The sequence below is a fragment of the Perognathus longimembris genome, chromosome 2 (assembly GCF_023159225.1).
Source record: "Perognathus longimembris pacificus isolate PPM17 chromosome 2, ASM2315922v1, whole genome shotgun sequence".
Lineage (NCBI taxonomy): Eukaryota > Metazoa > Chordata > Mammalia > Rodentia > Heteromyidae > Perognathus > Perognathus longimembris.
The window spans coordinates 30,964,409-30,985,837 of record NC_063162.1 but is presented as its reverse complement, the minus strand read 5'-3'; the positions used below and the strand labels follow the sequence as shown (position 1 = coordinate 30,985,837).

At 39.7% G+C, this 21,429-nt stretch overlaps 1 protein-coding gene across 1 annotated transcript in view; it reads right to left on the bottom strand.

The window, feature by feature from the left end:
* Positions 1–452: 452 nt before the first annotated feature.
* The window catches only part of LOC125346305 (lysosomal acid lipase/cholesteryl ester hydrolase-like), a 31,327-nt gene continuing 10,350 nt past the window's right edge, over positions 453–21,429 (bottom strand). Inside the window, exons 4-9 of the mRNA XM_048338746.1 lie at positions 20,432–20,541; positions 18,907–19,043; positions 15,299–15,445; positions 13,944–14,015; positions 2,907–2,978; positions 453–826 (exon numbers count right to left, since the gene is read on the bottom strand). Of these exons, the coding sequence (XP_048194703.1) occupies positions 593–826; positions 2,907–2,978; positions 13,944–14,015; positions 15,299–15,445; positions 18,907–19,043; positions 20,432–20,541 (772 nt within the window). The 3' untranslated portion in view covers positions 453–592. The remainder of the gene's footprint in view (positions 827–2,906; positions 2,979–13,943; positions 14,016–15,298; positions 15,446–18,906; positions 19,044–20,431; positions 20,542–21,429) is intronic.

Genomic DNA, 21,429 nt, shown 5'->3' with positions numbered 1-21,429 from the left:
ATTTGAAGACTCCAGAGCACTATTTTGTGCAGGTTGAACCGTTACCTAATTTTGATTAAAATAGCTGGGATACCATTGGGCTTGACAAGGTACTTAGTAGAAAAAAACAACAGATAACAGTGTAATTTGATACATAAGTACAAGGTAATTACACAGGTGATTTTTCAGTTTTAGAAAAAGATGACAAAAACTAGGTACATTTTATATTGCACTCAAGTCAGCAACAGATTATCGATGACTACCAACAGTTTCAAATTTTCCAACATGATAATTTGCCTTCAGTGTGCGTAAAAAGACCACTGAGAAGACTTTAAATTGTGAGGATAAAAAGATAGGCATAATGACTTTTTCATGCTCTATGGTATTTTTTTAATAGACTACAAAATTAACACTATGCTTGAGTCCCTAACATGATTTATATAGTCATAATTAGAAAAAATATACCTAGTGTGTGTGCTTCTAATTTTATCTAATGAAGGTCATTCATCTTTAAAACCATGTTATCATGAATATAAAAATACAAATGACCTGGGAAAAGTGAACAATCATTTTACAGCAATTAAGCAAATACTCTTTTGTGTATCTCTGACTCTCACTGGTATTTCTTCATCAGAGTGATAATTTCATCATACAACCTCCAGGGGGCGTTCAAGCCCCAGATAAAGTCGATATGATTATAAGTAGGAATTTCTTTGTGGTAAACCAAGTTGGTGATCTGAGTCAGTAAGATATGGACATCACTGGTATCTGCCAGCCAATCTTGACCCCCATTCCACAAGGCCGTGGGCACCAGCATGTCTTTCACGTTGTACATGGGAGGGTAACTCTACAATTAAAAAGAAAGAAAGAAAAAAGGTTTATAATAATTTTCAAAACTACAATCAACACAATCTCAGTTAAACATTGTCCAATTAGTCTGATTTGAGAATAATTGACTCCACATTGAAAATCTATTTCAATAGTCTTTTTGGGTTGCCATTGCAACTACTAAACATAAAAAGGTCTAAAATAGACCTCTCAGTGGATCACAATAGCTCAAAAGCTATATATGTATGATCATATAAGACAAGGATAAGCAAACTCTATTGTTGACGTTATATTTAAAGTTCTCACTGAATTACCTTTGGCGTATGCCACGTGGCTACTGCATATATTTTTGGTACACTGGGTATTGTATATATGCTACCTGTTCTAGGGAAGGGAAAAATAAATGGGGGTGTAAGATATCACAAGAAATGTACTCACTGCCCTATTATGTAACTGTACCCCTTTTGCACAACATCTTGTCAACAAAATTTAATTAATAAATAAAAAATTAAAATATGCCCAGGTATAATTGCATTTGTCAAGGTATTTGGTACATAGAAACATAAAATGTATCATTTGATACTCAAGTACAAGTTAATTACACTCAAAAGTTTGCAAATTTGGAAAAGATGATAAGAACTAGGTACTGTTTATATTGATTTTAAATTAGTGTAAGATTATCAACTATCAACATTTAAAATTTTTCCAAGAAGTTAATTTGTCTGAGGTATGCATAAAAAAGACAAATGGGTATATTTTTAAATAGAGAAGAAACAGAGACTCATAACATTTTCATACCACTGTAGTATTTTTAAGAGACTACAAAGATGCCACTATGCTTGAGACCCTAACACCATGTATATGCATAATTACACCAAAGGGAGGCACTGTGGGCTTGGAATTCTAGCTAATGAAAATAGGTCACCTATAATAACAAGTTTTCTTTCAAATAAATGTATCAAAGAATTAAGAATAGAAAACAATCCCTTTACAACAATTAAGCAAACATCTTTTCCTATGAATGATCTCTGGCTCTCACTGGTATTTCTTCATCAGAGTGATCATTTCATCATACACCACCCAGGGGGCATTCAAGCCCCAGATAAAGTTCATATGATGATAGTCAGGAATTTCCTTGTGATAGAGCAAGTTGGTGATCTGAGGCAGTAAGGCATGAACATCACCAGCATCTGCCACAGAGTCCTGAGCCCCGTTCCACAAGGCACAGGGCACGGGCATGTCTTTCACATTGTACTTGGGAGGGGAAGGCTACAATTTAAATTAAAGAAAGAAACAAAGGATGATTAAAATTTTCAAGACAGCAATAAACAATCTTCATTAAGCACTATCCAATAAATCTGATCTGAGAATTACTAAAGCAGTTTTGAATAACTCTAGGTAAACTTTTTTCAGGTTGTCATTCAGAACAAAAAGAAATCCAACCCCCAAGTATAGAATGCAAGCTACAGAGTTACTACAATGGACTTAATCAGCAGGGCCTGTTGAAATCCAGGCAAGGGAAGCCCTACTCTCTAGAGGTGGACAGAGAGAACTGGAGGCCCAAGTAGGTGGGGAGGGCCTCTGAGATAGACCCTCCTACTTTCTCCTTTTGGTTAGGAAAGACAAGGAAGAAAAATTCAACCTCAATTTCTGCATCTTGAAATCAAAAGTAACTAGCTGTGGGTCACAGGGATGGTGTGAGTACGAAATAAGAAACACAGATAAAGTAGCTCACACATTAGTGTGCTTGGTACATAAAGAAACTAATTCTATCTATATAGGGAAGGGCTCGCACAGAGTCCAGGACTCCACAGCTAGTGAGCCTGTGCTAGACCTAAAACTACTTGATTCTGTAGTGTCTGTGCTCATGCTCACTCTCAATAACCTGTGGCTCTTACTTAGAGTCAAGGGAAGAGTGGAGAGAGAAAGGTTGGTCCACAACACCAAACCTGTGAGCTTCTGGAAAGGATGAAGGGAAATCAAGTACTACCTAGGCAACCCTTAGTAGCTAAGCATAGCCATAACCCCAGTAAGGCAGGCCAGTTTCATAGATGTGTTATTTTGGGGGTCCATTTCCATTAAAACAGAGAAACCTTTACCTGGTGGTAGTGTAGGTAGTTTTTGTCACTGCTTCCCCAGTCAAAGGCTTGAAACCTACCAAATTTTGCAAGCTAAAAGGAAGACAATTTGAGAAGTAAGAAATTCAACAAGTAAAGATATCATTAGAGATCACTAAAGTTATCTAGGTCTTCATATTGAGTGTTATACCAACATCCAAATATAATCTTGATTTTAAAAGAAAATGAAATGAATCCATTCTGCTTTACACTATGGCTCAATTTCTCACCGTATACTTGGAAGAATGTGATTTTATCTCAAAGGACAGCAGTTACAAATGTTTTGAATTTCACTGTGTCCATGTTTATGAGTGTTATGTTAATATTTTATTGTTGTGATCATTATTGTTATTTTGGCAGTCTTGGACTTTGAAACCAGGGCTTTACACTTCATTCCTTTTGGCAAATTTTCTACCATTTCAAGCATGCCTCCAACCTATTTTACTTTAGTGTATTTTCTGTATCCTCAACACTTTTAGCATAGGGCCCGCCTTATACGACAATCCTCCTCCCTGTGATTCCTCCACAACTGGGATTTTAGGCCTGTGCCTCTATGCCTAGCCCAAAGTAAGATTCTTTACACAAAAAATTTTCTAGTGAAACTTTCCTCTTCTCTTTCTTAAAAGAAACAGTGGTTTTAGGTATTGATACACAAGCATGATGACAATTCAGAAGTAATGGACTATTACTGTAGCACAATGATATGACATCACTGAGTGACATCATAGAAACCAATGTTTCAGAAGAAGCAATGTGATGTTCACACAATGACAAGATTGCCTAGTGGTGCATCTTTCTAAATGTTCCTGTGTTTAGAGATGATGATTTTACTTATGCATAATCTTATTTGAAATATATGTATGTGTCTATGTGTTTATACATACATATGTACACATCTATATACACATGTGCACATACACAAATACATAAACATAAACAAACATATATGCAGAAACCCACACAGAGATTCACAACAGGTCTTAGATATGCCCAATAATCTCTGTGTTTTTTTTAACACCTTAAGTAGCTGTGAATGACACTACAAAGGTCAGTTAAGCCAGACATCCACTCCAGAGGACCAAGTACCTCGGGGCTGCACAGGAATAAGGAACATGAGCTAATGCCCACAAGCTAAATTTTGGCAATCTCTGAAGCTCATCCAGTTCATAAAGAAAATAGGAAGACATGCTCTAAATTTGAAAGCACTGGATTAGGTTTGGGGGTGTGAGTCTGTGCCTTATTTAGCAAAAGTAAACCTAAGAACATATTGTGAATAAAAAGGCCTTAAAAGGCGCCCCCAACATCATATGGGAAGACTCCTCAAAATGCTCCCTGAAACTGAAGGCTGTGCTTGGTCAGTCCAGGTCCTTCCCACCTCAGAGGAAGCCAATCCCAGCAGGCACCAAGGCTGCTGCTGGACACAATGGTAGTCCCTGCCAAAGACCACAGGATGAGCAACCAAAGGGAGAAGGTGAAGGAAAAGCCCTTGTTCAGAAAGAGGCCTGGACCAGTCAGTACACAGAAGGGAAAAAGTCCAGATTACTTCTGGGAATCAGGACTTTAGAAGTCATCATCAGGCACTTTCTAGGATGATTAGAGAGAAGCAAAATCCCCTAGGTCACAGCTGGGAAAGAGACTTTAGACTGTAGCCTTTGACTTGCCTGGTATCTGGACAAAAGGATGTGCAATCCGTTCAGGAAGAAGCTTGTGGCCAAGACAACCACTCTACCATGAGCACAGTGTCCAGTGACATGGGCCCCAAGGAATGTGACTAGAACACCAAAGAGTGGAATAATATCACCCTGTGACATAAATGAGAACAGTCCTTTGCTGCCTGGGATTTCCGTATTCCCAAAGCTAGGGCTGGTGGAATTAGGGTAGTAACTGGAGCTTTGCCAAGGGGTGGTGTGTGCCACTAAACTGGACAGCAGCTGGGCCCTTGCTCTCAGCCTGGCTCAATCTTCCTCCTTGCATCTCTGGAGTGCACGCAGTCCTCAGGTGACAGAAATTGGGCCTATCTAACACATAGTCTATTAGGTAGGAGTCAACAAGGTTCATCAATGTTGGGGAAGGGTTTTGTTAGCATATGTGACATAAACAAGAGATGACAAACTGAAATGTAGCTAAAGAGACAAGAGATGACAAACTGAAATGTAGCTAAAGAGATAGCCTAAAGGAAGCACATGTGTGAATAAGTGGACTTTCAAAGGCCCAGGCCACAGCTAAGTGAGCTCTGCCAGCATGGTAGGAACAATTTGAATTCCAGGGGCTCCTCTTCTAAGCCACAACAAACTCTGATATTTAGCCTTTCAGTCTCTATAAGCTAAGACCTTGAAGCCAGAAAATTACTCCTTATAGCTGATCCACAGCAGAGGGCTCAGGTCAGTGATGTTAAAGCCATAGTTCCAGTAGACAGGGCTCAGATGAAGGAGACTAAATCCACAGTGATATTCCACACCGGGATATCCCACAGGTGGTTAGTAGAGGAATCTTCTAGGCAGATTATTCAGAAATACAGATTTCAGGAGCAAAATTTCACTACATAACAAGTACACGATGTACAGAATATAGCAAGTTTCAAACCAATTATGATGAGTGAAAAAGCTAGACCAACATATTCTCTGTGACTGCATAAAATACTACAAAAAAAGAAAAAAAGAAAAAAAAGAGGCACACTAACCTAAAGTGACAGATAGCAAATGAGTTACTGGAGTGGGAGGAGGGGCAGAGGAGGAGAAATTGAGGAATTGAGAACACTTTGGAGGGCAGATGGTAAGTTCATTATCTTCATTATATTCATTGATATGGATTTTGCAAGTGAAGATCTATGGAAAATTTTATCAAGTTATAATCATTGAGTATTATTAGGTCATTTACATCTCAATGATACTATCAAAGATCAAAAATAGAAGAGAGAAAGATGGCGCCGACAGAGTAGGGAGGCACCCCGACTCGCTCCAACTGAATAGCGAGCTGGGAACTCCAACACCCAAAACCCCATCAAGAACCCAGCAAAACCAGCAGCCAGAAGCAGTGGAGAAACGCAGGAAAACAAAAAGGAGCAAAAAAGAAGAACCGAAAACCTACATGGAGCCGGAGAATCTCCGGGGCACCCTCCCCCCACCAGCCGACCCTGGCCCAAACAGGGCCAGGCTGGGAAAGGGGAACCAGGGGATCGGCAGACAGGCTTCCAGGAGCGCAGAATTCATATAGCGGGAGACCCCACGGTCACAAGGCAGGGTGCGGACCAAGACACACACTGGCAGCGACGAGAAGTTTGGGTCCACACCGGGTTCGGACAAGGGAACTCAGCGCGGCAGAAAGAGGGAACCAGGGAAGCCACCACGACACTTCGCCAACCCCTGAAGGGCCAACGGCTGAGTGGGACACACACACAAAGCAGCAACTGTGAGTCCCCCATTATCCCCTACCCCAACGGGAGACCAGCTATCAGAGACCCAAGCCCAACAAAGAAGCTAGATCTCCCTCCCTCCCCCTCCCCACCCCGAGGGAACAAAGAACCCCCAAATCAGGCGGGGAGCCCCCATCAGGCGCTGGGAAGTCAGTTTAGCAGGGAAAGGGCAGAGCAGCCCCAAGGCCCCACAGGTTCTTCAACTGGCAGAACCGGCCCCGACCCCTTCCCAACAGGGGCCGGGGGACGGCTGGCAGGGCAAGCCTCACCCGAGGCGCCTGGACCTCGCAGACTCTTACAACCAAAATCACAGGCGCTGGTGGGCAATACCAGCCCAGCAGGGTCACCTGAGCCTGATCACGTCCCCCCCTCGCAGCGGAGGCAAGGTCTGAGGGTGCCAAGCAACACCCCCACAGTCAATCCCACTGGACCCCACACATACTGCCCCACCCCAACGGACTCGCAGGAGGGCGCAAGCACAACCCAACAACCTGGGGCTCGCTCTGGGAGGCATATCCCGCTAAAGTGCCTGTTGTAGTGGACGCACAGATCACAGGAGGGCGCCCTCTCCACCCCCCCCCCCCGCGACAGCGCCTGCTCTGGTAGGCGTACCCTGCACTGGTGGGCGGGGCCACAGCGACAGCACCTGCTGCCGTAGACACGCCTACACAGGAGGGAGGGAAGATCTACACAGACCTCCAGATGCGCAAATCACAAAGAAACATAACTCAGTTCATCAAAGGGCAAGCCAACTCGCCAGCTCCAAAAAGCAGCGCGACTGAAGAGGAGATGGAGACTAAAAAAGCAAATGAGGCCATGTTAACAGGAATGATCAAAAGCGTCAGAAATGAAATCAGAAAACAATTCCAGGAGTTTAGAGCGGAAATCTGGAAGGACACCCAGGAAGCCAAGAAAGAGATGGAAGCAAAAATGGATACAATGCAAGCCTCAATTAAAGAAATGGAAGCAAAAATGGATACAATGCAAGCCGCCTTTAAAGAAAATCTCCACATCCTGAGAATTGAAATGCATGAAAAAATAGATTTAAAATACAACTCTTTAAAGGAAGAAATTTCCACGATCAGAGCTGATATGACAACCATAAATAGCATTCTGACATCCATAAACTCCGCAATTGAAACCATAACACAAAGAGTGGACCATATAGAATCCAGAATCTCTCGCCTGGACGATGAAGCAGCTGACAACAACCAGAAAATGACCACACTCCAAGAAAAGGTGAAGCTTCAGGGAAGACTAATCCAGGAACTAATGGACAAAGACAAGAGATATAATCTGCGTATAATTGGAATAGAAGAAGGAGCCGAATATCAGAGCAGAGGGCTTAATCATGTTCTCAATAAAGTTATTGCAGAAAACTTCCCCAATCTCACAGGGGACCCCATCCAGGTAACCGAAGCCTATAGGACACCTGGCAGGCCAGACCCCAGGAAAACCACCCCAAGGCACATAATATTCAAGACTACAGACCTCAAGATTAAAGAGCAAATTCTGAATTCAGCCAAAGCGAAGAAGGAAACTTTTTTCAATGGGAAGAGGATTCGAATAACATCCGACTTATCCACACAAACTTACCAAGCTCGAAGTGAGTGGAAGAACACCATCCAAGTACTTCAGAATAACAATTTACAACCTCGGATCAAATATCCAGCGAAACTGGAGTTCACATTCGAAGGGAGAACCAGATCTTTCCACACCAAAGAGGAGCTAAAGGAGTATGTGAATAAAAAACCAGCCCTACAGCGAATATTAAGAGGGGAAGCCCACCCAACAGAGATCGTAAAAGACACACAGACAGATTCAGAAAGAAACTTCAATAGCCAAAGTCCAGCAGAAACACAAGCTCACTAAAGACAAGAAGAAAAAAAAAAAAACAACAGGAAAAAACAGCCCAACAAGAAAATGGAAGGAGAAAAAACACCCTTATCCTTGATCTCTTTAAATATAAATGGTTTAAAGTCCCCGATAAAGAGGAGCAGACTGGCAGAATGGATTTGCAAACAAAGAGTTGACATCTGCTGTCTACAAGAGATCCACCTTACAGCAAGGGACAAAAACAGGCTTCGAATGAAAGGATGGAGCAAGATCTACCAAGCAAATGCACCCACCAAAACGGCAGGTGTAGCCATTCTGATCTCAGACAAGCTGGACTTCTCATTAAAGTCCACTCAAAAAGACAAAGAAGGACACTACATATTAATACAAGGAAAAATCCAGAATCAAGAAATCATGGTGATAAATGTATACTCACCGAACAAAAGAGGCCCTACATATGTCAAGCAAATTCTCACAGAATTACAGAGCAAGATAGACGCAAACACAATCATAGTGGGTGACTTTAATACTCCTCTCTCTCCAAGAGACAGATCCAACACCCAGAGGATTAGTAAGGGAGCTGTGGACCTAAATAACACCATTTCCCAAATGGATCTAACAGACCTATATAGAACTTTTCACCCTACAGAGACCCAATACACCTTCTTTTCAGCAGCCCATGGATCATATTCCAAAATAGACCACGTCATAGCCCACACAAAGAACCTCAGCAAATACAAAAGTATTGACATCCCATGTATTATATCTGTTCACAGTGGATTAAAGGTAACCCTCAACAACAAAGGATACCACAGAGACTATACACACTCTTGGAGGCTAAACGCCACGCTGCTATCCAACACTTGGGCCACCGACCAAATTAAAGATGAAATCAACGAATTCATAAGCCACAATGACAAAGAAAACACATCACAAAGAAACCTATGGGACACAGCTAAGGCAGTACTGAGGAGCAAGATCATTGCACTCAGCACCCACATTAAAAGAAGGGAAGCAGAGCAGGTGAATAACCTCATGATGAAACTAAAACAACTGGAGAAACAAGAAATGACAGAATCTAAAACGACTAGGAGGGGAGAGATCACAAAGATTAAAGAAGAGATAAATCTGATTGAAAATAGAAAGACCATTCAACAAATAAATAAGACTAAAAGCTGGTTCTTTGAGAAAATAAACAAAATTGACAGACCCCTTGAAAGACTTACAAAAAAAAAGAAGAGAAGAGACTCATTTACGTAAAATCAGGGACTCCATCGGAAAAATTACAAGTACACACGATATTCAAACAATCATAAGGAGCTATTTCCAAAACCTCTACTCAGCAAAAAACAATAACTTTACAGAAATGGATCAATTCTTAGAGAAGTACAAACTGCCCAAACTGAACCAAGAAGAAATAAATCAACTAAATAAACCAATAACTTACAGTGAGATACAGGAGGTAATCAAGAACCTCCCTACTAAGAAAAGCCCAGGCCCAGATGGATTCAACAACGAATTCTACAAAACCTTTAGTGAGGAGCTAATACCAATACTCCTCAACCTCTTCCGCGAAATAGAAACAGAGGGAGAAATCCCAAACTCATTCTACAAAGTTAATATCATACTCATTCCCAAACCAGGCAAAGACCCAACAAAAAAAGAGAACTACAGACCAATATCACTAATGAACACAGACGCAAAGCTCCTTAATAAAATATTAGCTAACAGGATCCAGAAACTGATCAAGAAAATCATACATCATGACCAAGTAGGCTTCATCCTTCAGTCACAAGGATGGTTCAACATCCGTAAATCAATCAACGTAATTCACCACATAAACAGATCTAAAATTAAGAATTACATTGTTATCTCAGTCGATGCCCAAAAAGCCTTTGACAAAATACAACATCCATACCTATTAAAAGCTTTGGAGAGAACAGGAATAGATTGAACATTCCTCAAAACAATAAAAGCCATATACAACAGACCAACTGCTAATATCATATTAAATGGAGAGAAACTTAAATCATTCCCCCTAAACTCAGGAACAAGACAAGGTTGCCCACTCTCCCCACTTCTGTTCAACATAGTGCTGGAATCCCTAGCCATAGCAATAAGGCAAGAGGAGGGCATCAAAGGGATCCACATCGGCAAGGAAGAAATCAAGTTATCTCTATTCGCAGACGACATGATCTTATATCTGAAGGACCCAAAAAACTCAGTACCCAAACTCCTACACCTAATAAACCAATTCGGCAAAGTAGCAGGATACAAAATCAATCCACAAAAATCAGCAGCTTTTCTGTACACCAGCAATAGACAAACACAAAAGGAAATTATGGAAACAATTCCATTTACAGTAGCCAAAAAAGAATAAAGTACCTAGGGATCAACTTAACCAAGGACGTGACAGACCTATTCAATGAAAACTACAAAAATCTAATAAGGGAAATCAAAGAAGACACAAGGAGATGGAAAGACCTCCCATGCTCATGGGTAGGCAGAATCAATATAGTGAAAATGGCCATATTGCCCAAATTGTTATACAAATTCAATGCAATACCTATCAAAATCCCAGCCACATTTTTCACTGAAATAGAGAAACCAATCCATAAATTCATATGGAACAGCAAAAAACCTAGAATAGCCAAAGCAATTCTAGACAAAAAAAAATAGTGCTGGAGGTATCACAATACCAGACCTCAAGCTCTACTACAAGGCCATCATAACAAAAACAGCATGGTATTGGTATAAAAACAGATCGGAAGACCAGTGGATTAGAACTGAAGACCCAGAAATAAAACCGCACTCTTACAGCCAACTGATATTCGACAAAGGAGCTAAAGATATACAATGGAATAAACATAGCCTCTTTAACTACTGGTGCTGGGAGAACTGGGCAGCCATATGCAGAAAACTTAAAGTAGAACCAAGCCTATCACCATGCACCAAGATCAACTCAAAATGGATCAAGGACCTCAACATCAGACCTGAATCCTTGAAACTACTGAAGGACAGAGTAGGAAAGACACTAGAACTTATAGGCACAGGAAGGAACTTCCTGAATAGAGTCCCAGGGGCACAACAAATACGGGAAAGACTCGACAAATGGGACTACTACAAATTAAAAAGTTTCTACACAGCTAAGGTCATAGCCACCAAAATAGAAAGACAGTCAACGATATGGGAAAGGATATTTACCAGCACAGCAACAGACAAAGGCCTGATATCGGTCATCTACAGAGAACTAAAAAAACTAAGCCCCTCCAAGCCCAATAAACCTATTAGGAAATGGGCAAAAGAGCTAAAGAGAGACTTCACAAGAGAAGATATAAAAATGGCAAAGAAACACGTGAGGAAATGCTCAACATCCCTGCTAGTAAAGGAAATGCAAATAAAAACAACCCTGAGATACCACCTCACCCCAGTTAGAATGGCCTATACTCTGAACTCAGGAAACAACAAATGCTGGAGGGACTGTGGGGAAAGAGGAACCCTTCTCCCTTGTTGGTGGGAGTGCAAATTAGTACAACCACTTTGGAAAACAGTATGGAGGTTTCTCAAAAAGCTCAATATAGACCTAACCTATGACCCAGCCATACCACTCCTAGGCATCTATCCTAAACAGCAAAACCTAAGATATCAAAAAGACATTTGTACTTCCATGTTTATCGCGGCACAATTCACAATAGCCAAAATATGGAAACAACCCAGATGCCCCTCCACAGACGAATGGATCCAAAAAATATGGTACTTATACACAATGGAATACTACATAGCGATTAGGAATGGTGAAATATTGTTATTCGCAGGGAAATGGTCAGAACTTGAACAAATAATGTTGAGTGAGACAAGCCTAGAACACAGAAAACAAAGGGGCATGATCTCCCTGATATATAACTGTTAACAAAGGGAGACGGAGAGACAGTAGAGACCGAGTCTGTGAATACTGTATATGTTCTTGATATATTGTATATTGCATATATGTCTACCTGACCTAGACAAGGGATAGAAAAACTGGTCGTAAGATATCACAAGAAATGTACACACTGCCCTACTATGTAACTGCACCCTCTTTGCACAACACCTTGTAAAAAAATTTATGTTCAATTAATTTTAAAAAAGCCCTTTATATAAGCTCTTAAGGATATTTTAAAAAATGAAATCAAAATTCTCCTGTAGTTTCTCCAGTACAAATGAATCTGAGTTGCTGCACACATAGTAGTCTGTAATTTTTTTGTTTTAATAATTACATTAAATTTTAAGTATTTGCAAAATGTGCTTTCAATTGAATACATGATTAGGATTCCAGTGCATCTTTTTCAGTTGTTGTTGGACTAGGAGCTTGAATTCAGGTTCTGAGCACTGTCTCTGAGCTCTTTCTCTAAAGGCTAGCACTCTACCTCTTGAGACACAGAGCCACTTCTGGCTTTTCTATATATGTGGTGCTGGGGAATCAAACCCAGGGCTTCATGTATGCAAGGCAAGCACTCTTCCACTAGGCCATATCCCTGCCCCAAGTCTTTTATACACATTTATACACAGCTTATGTACACATACTTATATACGCATTTATACACAGTAGTACAAACCCAAACCTAATTATGTTTTCACAGCAAAGTTTAATTAAAAGAGGTCATTTTCAGAAGCAATCCAGTCAATTGCTATAATACTTGCTATGCGGGAGGCTGATGTGTGAGGACTAGATTCTAAGCAAGCCTGGGAAGAATATTTCATCCTTAAGCTCAGGAGTCAAGTATGAAATAAAAAACCAAATAGAAGCTCAAGACTTTGAGTAAAAGCTTCAGTACCAACACACAAACACACACACACATACATACACATATTCAAATAAACAAAACAATTACTAGTCCATTAAATCGTCCTGGCTGACTGACTTCCCAAAGCTTGAAAATTATATTGTGAAACACTTCTAATAAGGTTGTTTAAAATTTAATTGTGAATTATTTTACATATAAGATAAAATTGCCTGGGAAAAATCTCAAAGATGTCTAGACTTGCAAAAAATTCCTGACATATTGAAAAGGAAGAAAAAAATAAGAACAAAATAATCTATTTGTATATCTATTGCTATGTGTATATATACTTGTATCAATCATTTTATGAATATATAGCAGAATATAGAGGTATTTGATAACTCTAAATACACATTTTTAATTTGTGAATGTATATATGTAAATTATTTTCATTATAAAGTAATGCCCCTAGTTTGCGAGTATATGATATGGAGCAAGCATGTTACTTTTGTGATTAAATGAGCAAACTCTATTTTCAAAGTTAGTGTTTCCACTCCATGCTCATGCTTGGTGTGGCATTCCAAACACTTTGTACTCATAGGCGAGAGCAGAAATAACAGCTCCTATCTCCATTGCTACTCCCAAATCTTACGTTATGAAACAACACAGAATTAAAATAAATCTGTGATCCAAATGAACATGAGATGGAGAGGGAGGAAAGACAAGTAAGTAGGAAATAGTAACTGAGAGGCAAACTAAGTAGAAGGCAGGGGAAGAGAGGAAGAAGACAGAAGACAAAGCTCAAAGCTGTTTGGTGACCTCATCATCAACATTGGTGGCTCACATAGGAAACACAGACAACACAAACACAGGAATGAAACCTCATGAGATTTCTAATGAAACTGTCTTTCAAGTGTGAGAAAAGCTGGAGAGAGAGGTACATCAGCCAATGCTTGCCACTTTCCAACATCTCAGTTTACCCAAATCCAGCTATACTCCTAAAATGCCTACCTGCTTCCAGTGTAACAAGTTTTGCACAGAAGTTCCAGCAGGATTGTGTGCCACATACACATCCACTCTCGACTGAATGAGAAACATGACAAATTAAAGAATGAAAAACAGCACTAAGGTTATACTAAAAATCAACACATTTTGTCCTGCCAAGAATTAAACACTACAGAGCTACAATCTCAAATATATGAGAATACCATGAAAAAGAATTTTTTATTGTAAATATGTCCAATAAATTATGAATATGCATTGAGTGCATATGGAACAATATAGTTGGCAATCACAGGCCATTTTCATTTTCTTCTTTATGCTCTCCTGAACTTGCAAAATTTTAAATGACAATCAAGTTTCCTTTAACAAAAAGAAAGAAAATAGGGGCTGAAGATATGGTCTAGTGGCAAGAGTGCTTGCCTCCTATACATGAGGCCCAGGGTTCAATTCCCCAGAACCACATATACAGAAAACGGCCAGAAGTGGCGCTGTGGCTCAAGTGACATAGTGCTAGCCTTGAGCAAAAAGAAGCCAGGGACAGTGCTCAGGCCCTGAGTCCAAGGTCCAGGACTGGCCAAAAAAAAAAAAAAAAAAAAAAAGCTAAAAAATATAAAAATAAAAAAGAAAGAAAATGATTGTAATTGCCCTTACTACACAAATTTTTGTTTTGACACAGAGCTGCTAATTAGGCCCAGCTCGCCTCAAACTCATGATCCTCTGGCCGTCATCCCTCAAATCCTGGGACTATACAAAGGGCCAAAATACCTGGCTTTGTTTCAGACTTTTAGAACCTATTTTCAACCTCATCATTTCTAACTGGACATAGGTATATAAAAAGGTTATTTCTGCCCAATGATTTGCATTTAATAAAACAAATGAATACATATATAACATAAATCTATAAGAATTTCTATAACATGTATTTGTTATTAAAATATATATATACCTATCTATATCAGTATGTGCAACAATTAACATATATGTACATATGTATATACAAATATACATAAGTATTTGTTTATATATAATGGAAACTACAAATTGAAATAAACACTTTTGTTAAAAGAAATATATAAATATAATGGCTTAAATTGTGACATGTCCTTATATTCAACTCTCCACATGAGATAAAAGCAACTATGTGGAAGAGATGCCACCATAACCACTGGCTGAAAATCGTTCTTGTTCCTGTTCGAAGAAAGGACTTTCAGATCTAACAAGGTCATAATTGTGTCCTCTTCATCATCTGAAATAAGCACATTCAAAGAAAAAACCATAGAATACATAAATCAATCCTAAATAAGCACATTCAAAGAAAAAAAACATAGAATACATAAATCAATTCTAAGTGTCACTCTACATACCATATTTAAATTCCTCTCATCAAATCCAAACAAGAGGTAAAGGAAATTTCCACAAAGCTCTTTCAGAATAACATGGGAGCAAAAGTGGGTGCTGAGCCACTTTGTGACTATACTTTGCGGAAGGAGTTCATTGTGCCCACATATGTCCTAGAAAACACAAAGAATCCCACCATTATCTCAGCATTTCCTGCTGCAATGGAAGCTTCCACAACTCCCTGCAGAAGCACAGACCCAAAAGTCTTTTTGCCTGATGTCACTGTAACTGAATTTGGTACCTTTTGTATTGAGTACATGTTTATCAGAAGGACGGAAGGGAACAGGATCTTCAAAATGGAGAGAGACACAAAGGGTAAAACATGAACCAATGCAACAACAATACTTACAAAACTATATGCTGTAACCAACTGTACAACTCATGGAGGGAGGGGAAGGGAATTTGGTTTTTTTTTTGTTTTTGTTTTTGTTTCTTTGCCAGTCCTGGGGCTTGGACTCAGGGCCTGAGCACTGTCCCTGGCTTCTTTTTGCTCAAGGCTAGCACTCTGCCACTTGAGCCACAGCGCCACTTCTGGCCATTTTCTGTATATGTGGTGCTGGGGAATAGAACCCAGGGCCTCATGTATACAGGGCAAGCACTCTTGCCACTAGGCCATAGCCCCAGCCCCTGGGGAAGGGAATTTGGGAGGGAGGAAGGTGTGAGAAAAATGAGGGAGGAGGTAACAAGATTGATAAGAAATTTACTCACTGCCTTATGTATGAAGCTATAACCCCTCTGTATACCACTTTGACAATAAATAAGCCAATTTAAAAATAAAATATAAATAAGAAAATAATCCAAGGTATTTCAGTGTTGCCTGCTGGGATGGAAGGTTCCCAACTCCCTGAGGAAGCACAGACCCACAAACGTCTCAATCTGTAGCCTCAGGAGCAAAATGGAGACAAGGCAACGTCCAAACCAGGATACTCAACAAATTCAGGTATGTTAGACATGGAATTGGGTTTCAGAGTGAAAATGCAGACAATTAAATATGACTATAGCAGAAGTTTACAAGGGCAAGTGTAAGGACCCTCAGTCATACGGCCAAACCCAGTCAGTTTTCTGTGATGGCTGATAGTGACTTCTGGATAGTGAGACTGTGCATGTTGGGATAGATCAGTGCCATTCTAGACCTGTGCACATATGCACCAATACGAGCCACACACAGCCCCTGCTGGGAATTTTTAAGTGTTTCTTGCAATGATAAATAGTGTTTAATGCAAAACTTTTTCATTTTAATCATTTTTATATAATCAGATCAGCTGCAGCATGTATATTTGCAAAAATCACCATTATCTATTTCCAGAACACGCTCCATCTCCTAATATCAAACTGTTTCCTTTAATTAATCTGTTTCATCTCTTCCTCCTGCTCCCTTCATAGCATACCTATATATGGATAGTTTTATTGAAACAGACACATTATGTGTTACTGCTGGATGTTTTCATTCTACAAGAGCAGAGTGGAATCCTTACAAACGATAACAGGTGACATGCCTAATAGTTTAGAAAAGATGTTTGTTGAAACCAGTCTACAGTGTGCCTAACCAGTTCAGGAATCTGTGACCAGGTCCTACCAGGGAAATCATTACATTCTCAAGGTATGCAATGAGCAACAGGAAATGGGAAAAATCTCATTCTGTATTAAAATCAAATCAATCTCTTGCTCATGACACTTAGAAATGGAAGGCAATTTCAGAGATTATTATTATTATTCCTTTATAAAATGGATATACAGTTTTTAACTGCCGGTATTTTAGAAAGTCATTACTTGGAGATAGGATCTTTATAGCAGAATAAGGCAAAAATGGATAGCCACAAGGACAGGGAAAATGTGGAGATGGAAATAGCTAGACACAGAGAGAAAGACCAAGAGAAGAGGAAGGCAAAAATTGGAATGATGCTTCCACCAACAGGAATAGCCAAAGATTGCCAACAACTACCAGTAGGGAAGAGGCATGGAGCACATTTGTCCTCTGAGCTCTAGCAAACTAATACAAGTGGTCACCTAAATATGAAAGGGTAGACCTGAAGAGCACAAATGCCACCTGTCTCAGGCTTGATGAGTACAGTGTTCTTTCACAACCTAGTTGTACAGGGAAACCTCTTGCTTCAGTGACTATGAGCTGTGAGGTTTTGCTTGCACACAACATAATCCATTAGACAGAACTTTCCTTTCATAAGTAGGAGTAAACTCAAAAATAATGATCAGAATCATACTAAGGTAAGTACACAAGCTAGGGATAGTTGCTTATTATCATTCATAAATTATACTGATAGACTATTATACATGCTTGGGAATATCTAAATTGGTTTGAACCACCATCACAAATATAATAGTTTGAACATTGACTTCTCAAGTTATCAGGAAATGTTCAGTTCTATTAGAATCTTAGAGAGGAAAGCTTTGACATGTGGACCCATATTTAATGAAAGCACCTTGCATGTTCCATGATCCTGTAGCTTTGTGGACAACATTTCATTTGTGTACATGTGTGTGTAAAAATGCATGAAACAGGGCTGGGAACATGGCTTAGCAGTAGAGTACTTGCCTAGCAAGCATGAACCCCTAGGTTGGAGTCCTCACAAACAGAAAAGGCCAGAAGTGGTTCTGTGGCTCAAGTGGTAGAGTGCTAGCCTTAAGCAAAAAGAAACCAGAGACAGTGCTCAGGCCCTGAGTTCGAGTCCCTAACCTGGAAAAAATGCAGAAACCATGTAATACACACATAAAGTCCATTACATTTACAGAGGGCTTAAAATATCTTCTTTTGGGGCTGGGAATATGGCCTAGTGGCAAGAGCGCTTGCCTCATATACATGAAGCCCTGGGTTCGATTCCCCAGGACCACATATATAGAAGATGGCCAGAAGTGGCACTGTGGCTCAAGTGGTAGAGTACTAGCCTTGAGCAAAAAGAAGCCAGGGACAGTGCTCAGGCCCTGAGTCCAGCCCCAGGAGTGACAGAAAAAGTCTCATGATTCAATCAAGATTCCAAGTGAAGGTGTATCAAAAATATCATATTGTGCACAAGTATTATTATGCCCTAAACATTGTCAAATAAATGTACACCATTACTGAAAAAACAAATATCTTCTCTTGAATGCTGCTTCTCCATTGACTAGAACTTTGGCCTGCAGATTTATATGTTGAGGGCTGATATCTGTGGTAGACATATTGGAAAAAACAATTAAATAATATCTTTAGATCATCTTTGTGTGCATAAGATGGCCTATGGAAATGGTGCATATCCTGTCTCTCATTTCCCCTCACTCTCTTATACAAGAACTTATGTCCTGGAATAGAAAGCTACCCAGGCTCATATTAAATAGCATTTCCTCTGGAATGGGTAGAGAGCTGGACTAGCATGCTGGCAATGAGTACCACAGCTGCAGTATCTGAAAATGCTATGCCTCCAAAGGTCCCCAGTCATAGCAAGGAGGGGTGAAAGAAAGAAGAGAAACCCATTACTTCACTAAGAGCAAACAAGGAGGACAGCAGAATCTCCTTCCAAAGAGCAGTGCTTCAAACTAAACAAGAAATCTGTGAGGAGGGAAAAGATGGGGGGCAGCCAATTACCTCAATGACAACATCTGGGACGTCAGATAACTTGATTTCAGGGTTCAAATTGAAATCCAGTGAAATCAAAGGACCCAAGGCATAGAACATTTTGATTTTCTGGGTCAGCTCAGGAATCTGTGAAAATCCTAAGAAGCCTGTGGGAATAAAAAGGAAGATAAAAGGAATTGCACCTTATACAACATTTCTTCTCAGAAAATCTCAATCTCTTGAATCTCCAAGTCTGCCCTCCATCCCTAATTCACAGACCATACAAATAGCCAGCCATCACCCAAGGGGAACTCAAACATTTAGAAGTCCCTGTCACTAAGGTATTATATAGCCTGCTCCTTGGTCACTTCTTACAACTTGGCTCCTGGATATTACTTTAGGAAACCCTGGGACAGAAGTGGCTCTGTGGCTCAAGTGATAGGGTGCTAGAAGCAAAAAGAAGCCAGGGAGAGTGCTCAGCCTGAGTTCAAGCCCCAGGACGGGCAAAAAAAAAAAATGAAATAACTTAAAAAATGTACTATCTTAAAAAAAGAAAACCCTGGGACACGGGATGGAAGTAAAGTGGACTTGAAGGAGAAATGGAGAAGGATATCCACTTCCATGCTCCTGAAAGTGGGGTAATTTAACCAGATATCAATATATCAATATGACTAAAATCATTCAAACCATCCTGACTAATTCTCCATGTAGCAATGGATTGTAAACAGATCACATGATATGAAGACAAAGGTGTTCTTCATTAAAGACTAAAGAGGGCAATTAATTGAATTATGAAGCAGGTCCCTAGAGTCTCCTTAGAGAAATTTGCTTATTAGGATGATGGATAATATATTTTTTCTTAAAACTTTTCTACGTTTTTAATTTTTCCACATGTTCATTTTGTAATCATCTTAAAATAAAATATGCATCTAGATTCTTAAAAGTGTAAATAAAGTATAACTTGTCACACAAATTTTACCTCTTTTATTCCTTCTCTCTCCTTATTTATTTATTTAGTTACTTAGTTACTTACTCAAATTTTGTGTACTATGTATTACCCAAAGCTTTGCATACGCTGAGCAATTGGCTCTGTGATTTAGCCACACCCCCAATCTCACCACTAAACATGAAACTGTAACCCCTCTGCACACCACTTTGACAATAAATAAATTTTTTTAAAGAAATAGGAATAAAAAGCTAGCATGTCCTCTTGCTTCCATTTTTAAGTCTCTAACCTTAGAAAAGTTACCTCACTTCATCCCTCTCACATGCTTGCATTGCTTTACTGGAAAAATATATAAAAAAAAATGTGGGTCACATTAATCCTTTCAGTTTGAAGGGAACTATAAATACCATATTTAGAAATTTATAGCAAAATATGAATTTTGATATTACATGAAACTCGAATATCCTTTGACCATTCATAATCACTTCTTGGCATTAAAAAAGAACTAGATTTGAACTTGTGAGATGTTTATATTTGTCTTATAAAAATGAATGTGAACTCTGTATTATAGCCATTATATCAACTTTCAAGTCCTTACTACATACATACCGATGGTGCTACCTTGGGAATAACCCACATAATTCAATTGCTCTTGGCCAGTTTTATTCAGAATGTAGTCAATGGAAGCTGGGAGATCATATTTTGCCATCTCATCAAAACTATAATCCAAAAACAAACAAACAAGAACTCTTTCATTGAACTGGTACATAAACAGAAGATAACACAAATACTAAGCTTAGAACTTGAGGCACTGTCACATAATGACCTAGGTAAATCAGCTCTAGCTCAGGAAACTAAACCTTACTTAGGATACAGATTCCACTCCAGGTGTGCCTGTGAAACAGAACTATTAACCTGACCTTTCTGTGTACTGTCTGTGGCTATACTTAGTTTCATCCACGTTGGTGCATGGAGTTGTAGTAATTTAGTCACAGCTTATTACATTAATATACCACATTCTCATTGCCCGTTTATGACACTTATTACTGGCATACAATTGTGTACTTTCCAGTTTTTCACTATCACAAACAGGTAACAATAAACTAACTCTGATAGAGGCCTTTTGATAGAAGTTCTTATATGATTCCATGTCCCTAGAGAGACTCTGGTTGTATAAATAGAAGGCAAGACTAGAGAAACCCACAATGCTGACTTTTGCTAATACCTCAATCTAACTATAGCCAAAAACCAGATAGGTGGGTACTTGCTTGTGTTTGAGTATATGCGCGCGCGCGCGTGTGTGTGTGTGTGTGTGTGTGTGTGTGTGTGTGTGTGTGTGTGTGACATCAAGATCAGAAAAGCCAATTGTTCCCCCTTTTTTTTTTTTTTTTTTGGCCAGTCCTGGGGCTTGGACTCAGGGCCTGAGCACTGTCCCTGGCTTCTTTTTGCTCAAGGCTAGCACTCTGCCACTTGAGCCACAGCGCCACTTCTGGCCATTTTCTGTATATGTGGTGCTGGGGAATTGAACCCAGGGCCTCATGTATAGGAGGCAAGCACTCTTGCCACTAGGCCATATCCCCAGCCCGTTCCCATATATTTTACAACAT